The sequence below is a fragment of the Vigna angularis genome, chromosome 11, assembly GCF_016808095.1.
Source record: "Vigna angularis cultivar LongXiaoDou No.4 chromosome 11, ASM1680809v1, whole genome shotgun sequence".
In the NCBI taxonomy this organism is placed as follows: Eukaryota; Viridiplantae; Streptophyta; class Magnoliopsida; order Fabales; family Fabaceae; genus Vigna; species Vigna angularis.
In genome coordinates, this window is record NC_068980.1 from 16032934 (window position 1) to 16045573 (window position 12640).

A 12640-nucleotide genomic window follows, 5' to 3' on the forward strand; every position below is an offset into this window, starting at 1 on the left:
ACCGATTAGTATGCACAAGATATGACATTAATTACTCCCTACGACGGTCTCTGTCTGGTAGGTAATTGCTTACACTACTCGAATTACTCGAGTACATATTCAAGATATTCAACGCGTGTGCAATAATGCATAACATTGTCAGTGCACCCAATGAAGTGGTTATGTGTAATTGTTGACGTATCATTGCGATAATATTGAAGTCTACACCAACCACATCATCATCTATATCTTCACGGTCCAAATATGATAAATCTATATATTCTTCCATCTATATTTACTTAAACAAATTTACATACAATTAATAAAATAATGCATTCATATGTTCATTAAACATAGTTCATTCATTCATTTATTCATTCATACATTCATATATCATATCTTCATATATTAAATAAATATTATACATCAATACATTAAATAAATATTATACATTAAATAAACATAATACATTATTACAAATTTACATACAATTAATAAAATCATGCATTCATATATTCATTAAACATAGTTCATTCATTCATTTATTCATTCATACATTCATATATCATATCTTCATATATTAAATAAATATTATACATCAATACATTAAATAAATATTATACATTAAATAAACATAATACATTATTACATTAAATAAATATAATACATTATTATATTCACATAATCACTTATAAAAAAAAGCAAATAAAATAACACGCATTCATATATTCATTATAAATAATTAGTTCAAAGATAGATTAAGAAATACCTCTTGAAGACTTATCAAAATTTAATGAAGATTGAGCAAACACAATTTTAGTGATCCTCCAATGCAATGTCACTGAAAATTTGTCCACAAGATTGACCCCTTGAAATGTTAAACTTGAAAGTGTCACCCTAATAAACCAAACATGGCAACATAATTACGAATATATCAATATATTATACAATACTATAATAAAAAGTTTGTTAAACATGATATACCTTCAATGAAATTCAACTGAATCAAGAACCACAAAAAACTTGGCTGCCTTTAAGTGATAAAAAGCAAAACAACCACCAAAAATTCCAATGCAAAGAAATAAATTTTTCCTTAACACACTTTCACAACCTTCAGTATCCACCACCCACCGTGCTCTTTGCTACCACCTGCAACACAATACAAAATTGTTAACAAGTTTTCCCCCACTACCAAAATCAGTTAGCTAAACACCTTCACACTTCATCAACCTTGGCTACCTCTACAGCACAAAGGTCCACTACCCCCCTCCCACAAGGTTCACAACACTAGCTCCAGGATGCTTTACCAAACTTCTTCAACTGCACCTTCACCAAAGTCCACGAATTACACCAACTAGACGAAGCTTCACCTGCACAACGTTCACAAGACCTTCAAGTACCTCCACTTTCTTCACAACTCCTTCACCTGCAACACAAACAAAACAAACGGGTTAGGCTGCTGCATGATGGTGCATCCTAAACTTCGTCACGCGTACTGCATGGTTCACTCTACATCTCATCCACTATGCATCGTCCACCCTCCACCATCCTCCACCTTCGTCACCTTCATGTGGGTCTGTCAAGAAGAAGAAGTTGCATCCCATCCAGTCTGCATCGTCCACCCTCCACCATCCTCCACCTTCCTCACCTTCATGCAGGTCTGTCAAGAAGAAGAAGAAGAAGTTTCGAATGGAATATCATGGTTGGAAACGAAATCAACAACTCATGGGAACCGAATACTCCCTGCGTAACCGAATACAACAACCTTGCTTTTCACATGCTTCACCGGAACCGGATACAACCACCAATAATCGAATACAGCACGCTGAAATTTCACTTCGTTCACCGGAATCCAATACTCCGAACCCTAACCGAATACACCCAGCTTCCTTCTTCCTCTTCAACCACATGCTTCATCTTCACCCAGCCATTTGCTTCCCTTCAAAACAGACCACCATTCTTCGTCTTCAACACTGCCAGACGACCACACACATGCCTCCAACCTGCAACAACATATCAACATTTCACAACTGCACATTACCTGATATGAACTTCTCCTCTCAAGCCAGAAAAGTTCAGCTCAACCTCATACAACACACTCCCAACTTAATACCTAATTATTTCCCACACTCTTACACACACAAAACAAATGTGCCTACCCATTTAATGGGTCTTCGTCAACTTCAAAATTCAAAAGCTCACCAGCTCACCATCACTGTTTGGCAGGAATCTTTGTAGCACTTCAGTGTAGGGTTGTGTCAACCACAGAATCTTATCTCTGCATAACCCAGCCATGGCTGCCAAAGTAAACACAGTGAACTCGTGATGCATGGGCTTTGACCAACAGTAAAAATTTACTCCTCATGTGCATATCGTTGTACTATACATTTGTTTAAGTTAATGGGTATGGAAATCCTGTAGCTATATTATTTTATGTTATTATGTACAAGGTATTTTAAAAATGTATCACGGCAAATATGTCATTGTGATTTGAATCAGCGCAAATCATCTCACTTCAGCGAAGAAGTCCAAATCGTGCAATCCTGCAAATCCATCGCTTTCCGTCGTCTTTAATCCACGCAAACGAACGCGTACGAAACCTTAATTCCTCGCTTGCAAATCTCTATAAACAGTAAATTCACTTGAAACGAACATAGCATTAGTAATTTATAATTGTGTGATAAAAAGTAGGATATTGAAAAGAACAAAAACACTCATTTGTTTTTTACTTTAAAAATGTAATTAGTATGTTAATTGAAGTAGTCAAACACATAATTTAGTTTTTATAATTGATGTAGACTTTAAATTTAAATTATATGTAAAAAGAATATTGGATTGGCTCTTACAGGTATTAATATTATCATATATGCATTTTTAATTTCATACTATTGTTTGTTCGTAATTTAATCTCTATATATACAGTGTTTTTTTCAAGAGGTCCATGTATGCATAAATACTTTTTTAGTTTTGCTTATAAAAATAAAGCATTCTTAATTCATGTAATAATTGATAATGCATATTGTCAACACCCAATTTCGTCCGGATTGACTAATAGATTTGTTTTATTCATGAGTGTAAAATAAAAATAAAAAATAAAATAAAAATAAAATTAAAACATAAAAATAAAAAAAGAGCGTTCGTCCTCCACTGTTCGTCCTTTGCCTTATTCGACCGTTCGTCCATTCATTCCTTTAGGACGTTCGGCAATTCTCAGCTTCAACCGTTCGGTCAGGCTTTGATTTGATACTGTTCGGTTATGTGCTGATGTGATACCGATCGGTCATGTGTTGTGATCTTGCGGCCAGGGTGCAAAACGTTCGTCCTAGTGGTATCCGGTTTAATAATGTTTGATCATATTTGTTTTTAGGTGGCGAGCGTTCGGTTTTGGCATTTTGATATACTAGTGATTTTAACGCTAGGTTTTGGCGTTTTGGTAACTCTTAAGCGTTCGACCTGGATCAGAGGTTTGTGTATGGTCGTTCGTCATACAGCGTTCGGTAGCAGATCCCGTATTGCCCGAGCATCCAAAAGTAGTGGTGGCTGCGTTTTTAAATTTGTTTTTAAATTTGTCTGAGCATTACATCGAGGATTCCCACCTTCAGCTGCCGCTGTCCGCCATTAACCATCTGAAAAGCTATTGACAGTATGGGGGCTAGCTTTCACTTTTGGATTTTAATTTGGAGAAAGGTAGATGCATGGCTGGAAGCAGACACGATTGGAAGCATGGGGAGCAACATGCTGGCAGCAGCATGGGCAGCTCCATATTCACGGCCCCGCTGGAAGGGAAGCACACCAACACGGCAGAGCAATTGTTGGAGGCACATGGTGAAGCAAACACGCGGACAAAGTGAGAGCCACTCACAGTATGGGTTTCTGGCATTTAAAAAGAGGAAGAGAATCAATTTGCTGGACTTCCACCTGAGTTTGTCTTCCACGAGCGCCCATCTGGCACCTCTGTACGGTGCCCATCTTGCACTTCTGTAAAGCCTGCTACACCACTACAATACTCATAGGCTGGAGAGGGGAGTGAGGCTTTCCCTCTCAACATCTATCATCAATAACCTCCCATCTCCAACATCTCATACCGACGGGGACCTCACCATCATTTTCATCCTTATTCCCTCACCCAGTTATCATCTCCATCCATATTCACCCACTGTCACAGCCACCCTCGAACACCTCATAACTACACAATCATCACTCACTACACCTATCATCCTCACCAAACCATACTCAACCTCCAGCATCATCACTTCTGCATATTCACCTCGAGGCCACCACCTATCCTCACCCAGTCATCGTCTTCATCCATATGCACCAGTCACCATAGCCATATTCACACTCACGACCATACACCCTTCCCTTTTCGTTTTCACGGCCAACGCCCATCACCATATCCAACATCTTAACCTCATAGCCAACGCCCATCATCTTAATCTTCATTCACCAGAGATCACAAAAATTAAAGGAAAGAGGGAGCCAAAAAAGAGGGGAGGCGTTACTGAAAAAAGGAGAGACGTTATTGGGAAAGGAAGTCAGCCAAAGGAAAGGGGAAGATGTAACACCCCGAATTAGGCGTTACAATTTATGTTCCATAAAATACATATATAATTTTTTTTAACACCAACAAAATATTACGTTCTTTATTACAACATAAGTCTTCTGAAAATAAAATTCCACACAGTTCATAAACTTCTGAAATTTAAAATTTCACACAGTTCGGAAATTCAAACATAGATTTATTTTAGAAATTCCCCATGTCTCCTTTTTCCAACAGATCTCTCATCTTCTAAGCAAGTCCAGAACCATCTGCTAATTCATCTGAAATAGTTTCTGCTCCCGTATAATACCACACATTATACGATCATTGCATTCACATACACAAACAGTAGGGTGAGCTAACCAAATCAAGAAATATACATTATCCACAATCTTACTAATATCACAAGTGTGGGAATCAGTCCAATACATGCATCTCGAACATACTCAAGAACAGACTATTACATTGATACTATATAATATTTCTCAAGTCAGAACCAACAATACATTTACTAGAGTTAATGCAACATATTATTAACCTGCCTACTTACCAAAGCAAAGCAGTCAACAATCCTTCTGTCTACTTACCAAAGTAGTATAACCATGTGATACTGACTACTTACCAAAGTAATCTAACGAGGTGATCTACTTACCAAAGTAGTACAACAAGGTGATATTGTCTACTTACCAAAGTATCACAATAAGGTGATATCGTCTACTTACCAAAGTAGTACAATAAGGTGATATTGTCTACTTACCAAAGTAGCACAATAAGGTAATATTGTCTACTTACCAAAGTAGCACAACAAGATAATATTCCACCTACTTACCAAAGTAGTACGGTTTATGCCAAATTAATCTCTCATTATCTCACCTACTTACCAAAGTAGCGTCCGACTTCAAACATCTTCCCTCCCGACTTACCAAAGTCATAGGAAAATAAATAAATTTCGAATTTACAATTATGACAATAATTCTTATACTACCCATCAAATTTTACCATAAACTTATTTACAATTCATGATTTAACTCAAATAATTATTACCAACTCAGTAATATTCAATATAATTTTATATTCTAATATAGAATATATTATATTACTTATCTTCAAATTTTCAAAATACAACTATACATCCAATTTAAGAATATAATTATTCAAGAATTTATCCAATACAAGTAAATTTACTATTTCGTGGAAAGATTACTCTTCACTCATAACAATAATTAAAATCTGAACCAATCAGACTAACAAACAATATATTTAAATCATATGGTAAAATTTTCAGTCCAATCTAACGGTTAATGAGTCGAAAATCATAATTTATGTATAAATGATCCAAAAACATAAATTAAGCAGTATTGAGATCCCTGAGAAGATACAAAACTAATATCTATAAATCTGTATCTCCGATTTAAAATCTGAACGGTCAAAGTATGTCACTATCTTTTAGAAACAACATATTAAAATTTCAGGGTAATCTAACAGTTAACTAAGCCGATATGGAGGTTTTACCGAGGTAACTCAGAGATAGAAGTTTAAGTGGTTCTCGGTTAAACTCAAAATGCGGAATGAATTCCTCTAAGCACAGACATCAAATTCCAAATCCGAACGGTCAAGATAACCTAATATGTCTTATGAACTACATACTAAAGTTTGGGCTTAATCTAACGGTAAATGCAATATATATGAAATATTTACCATTATAACTTAAGAACAGAATTGCAGTGTTCATCAAATATTTCAAACTTTCGAAATTTCTTTCTCTAAACATAGACCTTCAATTACAAATCCGATTGGTCAAATTGTATTAATATGTCCTAGGGATCATATATCAAATTTTGAGGTTGATCGAACGGTCAAATATGTCAGAATCTGTATTTTACCGAGACAACTTAGTAACAGAACTACAAGGGTAACTAATTTACTCAAACTTGAAGTATTTATTTCTCCAAATACAGACTTCTAATTACAAATCCGAACGGTCAAAGTTTAGTAATATGTCTTAGGATTCACATATTAAAATTTTAACTAAATCCAACGGTGAAAACAATTAATAGAAATTTGTCACCATAGTAACTCGAAAATAAAAAATTATAATCATGAAAACCAAATTTTACACAAGTCAATAGATAACTACCATTACCAAATTTTAACACATTCATACTCATATTCATGATCATAACAAGAAAGGATTAGCTCCCCTACCTCTTCTCCTTGCAAGAAATTCTTCACTCTTGATACTCCTAGACCACCACCTTTGCTTGTTTTCACTCTCAAATTCAAAGAAAATTCTAACTTAAATCCCTCTTCTCTTCTCCTCCTCTCTTTTGGCCTTAAGAAGCTTATATCAAGAGAATAAAGCCTCTTGGAAGATGGTTGCCGTAACACAATGGAAAGAAAAACAAACAAATGAAAGGGATGAGTCCCCTTTACCAAAACATGCACCCATGTTTTACGGGAAACAAAACATCAACTCCATGCTTTTTCTTATTTTTCATATTAGTATTAATTTTTATTATTTAACTTATAATTATGTCCCTCCTTTTAACCAAAGATTGCCAACACAAATTGCATCAAATTCAAATAATTAATACAAGAAAAACCAAGCTAAACAAAATGGTAAAAAAAAATACAAACAATAATCTTTATCTTTATCTTACATATGCAAAATATGTTTGAAACTAATTACACTAACCAAAAATTTATTTATTTATTATTATTATTTTTCATACTTTCTACATACTAATGCACACCATAATTAATTATTCAAAACCACAACATACATAAAATTACTTTTATTTTTCTATAGGTCTTACAGAAGATCCATTGGAGACCACCGAACCACCATCTTCTACCGCCGCGTATCTCTATCACGACCCCAATCACCAGCACACTGAACCAGCACCTATCATCTGCATCTTCCTTCTTCACTTTCATCCCCAACACCATCACCCACGGCGCGGACACGAGAAAGAGAGAAGGCAGTAACCCGCTGTCGGCAGCGGTTGCGGTTGCAGTGGCCGGATGGACAGAGAGCGGCAGCACTGGCTGGACAACGTCTTGGCTTGTGGCTGGCGATGGGCGGGTGCGTGAGTGGAGGGAAAGAGGGGAAGAATTCTGGAGGCAGATACAAAGACAAAAAAGAGGAATTTTTGCCCAAACTAAGGGAGCTCCAATTTTACTCCGCAGGCACCTCTGTATTTTTTATCTATGTACCCCTATTTCTGTTTGGTTTTCTTTTATTTTTATGCCTTTTGCTTTTTTTTATTAGTTGGTTTTTATTGCATGTAACACCCCTTGTACAGTTACCCCCATCCCTTTGTTATTTATATCTATTAGATTTGTTTGCTTTGTTTTGCATAAAAATTACAAAAAATAATAAGGAAAAAGCCGTGTGAGTGCTCGTGCGATCGTACGCATCAGCCTAGTGCTCATTACGCAAAACAATAAAAAATATTACATAAAAATACAAAAAATACATTTTAAAGATTAAGCACACGTGTGATCGCTCGCATCGTCCTTGTGCTAAAAACTTTTTCTCTTTCTTAAACAAAAAAACACAGAAATACGTTTTAAAGGTTAAGCACACGTGTGATCGCTCGCATCGTCCTTGTGCTAAAAACCTTTTCTCTTTCTTAAACAAAAAACACAGAAATACATTTTAGAGGTTAAGCACACGTGTGATCGCTCGCATCGTCCTTGTGCTAAAAACATTTTCTCTTTCTTAAACAAAAAAACACAAAAACACGTTTTAAAGGTTAAGCACACGTGTGATCGCTCGCATCGTCCTTGTGCTAAAAACCTTTTTCCTTTCTCATAAAATATAATATAAAAAAATATATATATAATCTTCGAAAAGTAAAAACATTCACTTTTTCAAAATTACAAACAATATCGCCTTGCCAGAACTACGTGATCCTTGATTCTCCATCAAAAGTGTGGAGATACGTAGGAGCAAGGCTAGACCTTGTCAGGTTCACTTCCCAAAAATCCAAAATCATTTCCAAACAAATTTCTCAACAAATCCTTAAACAAAATTTTCAAGCAGTTTCAAAAGAACTACGGAACCCTGATTTCTCATTCTGAATGGGAATACGTAGGAGCAAGGTCAATCCTTGTCGGGCTCAAAAAACTAAAAAATATCGTTTGCTTCTTTAGAGTTTTATTTTAAGGGAAAGTTAAACATTTTGAAAACCACATCATATTCGCGGATTTAGTTAAAGGTACTGCCTTAAGGCAGGCGTTGTAGGGTGCTAATACCTTTCCTACACGTAACCGACTCCCGAACCAAGAATCTGGTTCTAATAGACCATGCCTTATCATTTTATGGTTTTTCCGTAATTTTCCAGAATAAACTATGGTGGCGACTCCAAATCTCTTTTTCAAACTTTCGTTGTTTCTCTTTTTACGGATACGGATCGTCGTCCCGTCGCGATTCCGGTTGCGACACATAATGAACAAAATTAAAAATACATTACACATAGAAGGATCAAATTAAGAATATATGGCATATGCATAAATCAAATTAAAAGTGTTTGAAGTAATTCATTCATAACTCCATATTTCAATTTCATAATATTTATCTATAAAAGTAATTTGATAAAAAAAATACTTAAAGAGGTTAAATTGATAATTTAAGAAGCTAAATTATATGTTTAACCTATAAATGGTGATAATTTATTCCCTTTGATTTCTCATGTCTTGAATAGTTGTTTACTTATTTTATAATTCTCTAATTTATCCTTTTTTTTTAAAAAAAACTATTTGATTTTGTTAAGGAAATAAAATTTACGTATTTTATAATTCTCCAATTTATCCTTATTTCAAAAATAAAAAATACTATTTAATTATTTTTAAGCAAATAAATTTTTGCATGGTCATATAAAAAATGTTTTTAAGTCAAAGTAAAGGAAATTTAAAGTAAATACTTGAAAGTATGTTAAGATGTGAAAAAGAACTGAGAAAGATTTTCATTTTACATAAATATTTTTAACTCATTTTAATGATATTAATAATATAAGATATAAAATGATGTATTAAGAGTTGTTTTCTCGTTATTTTGCTTTTGAAAATAACACAAAACTCTCATAATTTAAAAATATAAAAGTGACTCTCAATTCTTTTCTTTCTAAATATCTCCCCTTATAATTCATATTATCATATCAAAAAGAAATATTATGAAAACAAAATAATTATTTGATCTAATTTGAGAGATAAAATGAAAAAAAAAATAGATTAACATTTGACAACTTTTTTTATAACTTTGTAGAAATAAATTTCCTGTCGCAATTTTATTAGTCTGTTTTGAATTTATTAGAAAAAAGAAATGAATCAATCACAAATTAACACGTGTGAGCGTTCTAAAAATGTTGTAAAAGAAATTGTTAAAAAACTATTTTTCTAATTTATAACAAGGATAATTTTAATATTCAATGTTATGGGCTTTTTAGTCTTTTATTTATCTTTTTCTAATTCCCAACTTTTTAATGTAAAATGACATGTATTTCTCGTGGAATATTTTTCTATGTTTGAAGGGATCTAAACTATACTTTGTTCATACCAACTCAATTTAAAATATAGGGTTAGGGTAAAACAAAGTAGCTTCTTACATTACGTGCACGTAAAGAGGCATTTAATTAAGTTTATCTATAATCAGGTGCTGAAGTTGTCAAAGGGAGTACATTTTTCCGAGGCAGATAAATTAACATTCAAAAGGATAAAGTTTAAGTAATAATTGAGATAAAAATAAAGTTTAGAACAGAAAATATACAATTTTTTTTCTTAAAAAGTGAAGTTTACCATTCTTGACATAGCAGAATTATCAACACTTAAACAGAAAATGGTGAATCATGTGAAGAGAATTGCAGTTAACTTGTAAAGCTGAATTTGATAATTTTGATCTTCCACCAACTAAACTGTGAGTTGCTTGCTTCAGCATGTGGGGAAGATGGTGGGGCAACCAAACACACACACAGAACAGTCAATGTTCAGTTCACCAGAAAAAACCTTTCTACGTTTACTTTCTATCTTTCTTTGGCTTTCTTGAATCACTGTAACTCAACCAAACTATTTCCAAATACCACACACCAATTGAAGTACAAGAGAACACCAAGTCAAGCCCCTTGTGCAAAGAGTCAAACCCCATTTGCATTACAAAACCTATAACTGGCACACAGTTTGGTGTGTTAGTTCATCTCCCTATCTTGCTCTCTGGTCTCCTCTTCTTCACATAACATAGCCAATACATGCATTTCTTCTACCACTTTGCATGCAATCAAACGCACAATGGGGTCACCATTCAGACCAATCTCATGCACCAGAAAAACTCCATACAGAATAGAAACCAGAAACTTGTCATACAAGTTGTGCAGCCAACTTGATGAGTATAGAAGTCTTTGTTTTGGTTCCAGTCCAGGGAGAGGTGCCAAGTTCATTTTGAAGGATGTGAATTGTGAGGCAAGGCCAGGGGAGCTGACTGCTATTGCTGGTCCTAGTGGAGCTGGAAAAACCACACTGCTTGAGATTCTTGCAGGGAGAATACCCCCATGTAATAAAGTTTCTGGTCATGTGCTTGTCAATCATAGGCCTATGGATGTGAACTGGTTTAGAAGAACATCAGGGTATGTGACACAAGATGATGCTTTATTCCCTTCACTGACTGTTAGAGAGACACTAATGTATAGTGCCATGCTGAGGCTTCCTGGGGGAAGAAAAGTTGCTGCCGTCAGAGTAGAAGAGTTGATGAAGGAGCTTGGGTTGGACCATATTGCAGATTCAAGAATTGGAGGTGGAACAGACCATGGTATATCCGGAGGAGAAAGGCGTAGAGTTTCCATTGGTGTGGACTTGGTTCATGACCCTGCTGTTATTTTGATTGATGAACCAACTTCGGGGTTGGATTCAGCATCAGCTCTTAATGTAGTCGCATTGCTTAGACTTGTGGCGTTTAATCAAGGTAAGACAATTATCTTAACTATCCACCAACCTGGTTTCCGAATCTTAGAGCTGTTTGATGGCCTCGTTTTGCTGGCCGATGGATTTGTGATGCATAATGGATCATTGAATCTTCTTGAAGCTAGACTCAAGTTAGCTGGACACCACATTCCCGACCATGTCAATGTCCTTGAGTTTGCTCTTGATGTCATGGAAAGCTTGGTTATACATACTTCAGAATCTGGGGACAACCAGTTTCTGTTCAAAGAGAACCAAGATCATAAAATGAGAATGCAGCATTCTAAGCTTGTCAAAGTAAAGGCAATTTCATATTCAAATTCTCCTACGGAGGAGATTGCAATCCTGGGACAAAGATTTTGCTGCAACATATTCAGAACCAAGCAATTGTTTGTCACCAGAATCATACAGGCCATAGTAGCTGGTTTTGTTCTGGGGAGCATTTTTTTCAATGTTGGCAATCAACAAAGTCATGTAGCATTGCAAACAAGAAGTGGCTTCTTTGCTTTCAGCCTTACCTTTTTGTTATCATCTACAACAGAAGGCTTGCCTATTTTCTTGGAGGAGAGAAGAACTTTTATGAGAGAGACCTCTGGAGGAGCTTATAGAGTTTCTTCCTATGTTTTAGCTAATGCCCTTGTGTTCCTTCCCTTCCTTCTATTGGTTGGTCTTCTGTACTCTACTCCAGTTTATTGGCTTGTAGGGTTAAGGAAAGATATCGATGGTTTCCTTTACTTCTCCTTAGTGGTTTGGTTGGTTCTACTCATGTCAAATTCTCTCGTGGCTTGTTTCAGCGCTCTGGTGCCAAATTTCATCCTGGGAACCTCAGTGATTGCAGGTCTAATGGGGTCTTTCTTTCTATTCTCAGGGTATTTCATATCAGAGGAAAAAATACCAAGTTATTGGATTTTTATGCACTATTTGAGCCTATTCAAGTATCCATTTGAGTGCCTTATGATTAATGAGTATGGTGGGGAGAGAGGGAAGACGAAGTGCTTAGAAATTAGAAATGGAAAATGCATACTACATGGAGTTGAATTCTTAAGACAACAGGGTCTGAAAGATTCACAAAAATGGAGCAATTTGCCTGTAATGTTGAGTTTCATAGTGGGATACAGAGTGCTTAACTTTTTTATTCTTTGGTTCAGATGCTACAGGACAAGAAAATAG

The 12640-nt window shown here is 35.2% G+C and overlaps 1 protein-coding gene across 1 annotated transcript; it reads left to right on the forward strand.

Moving 5' to 3' along the window:
- The first annotated feature begins 10719 nt into the window (after positions 1-10719).
- Positions 10720-12640, forward strand: LOC108333301 (ABC transporter G family member 10). The gene has a single exon (XM_017568705.2). It carries the CDS (start codon positions 10805-10807, stop codon positions 12638-12640), a length of 1836 nt encoding a protein of 611 aa, XP_017424194.1. The 5' UTR covers positions 10720-10804.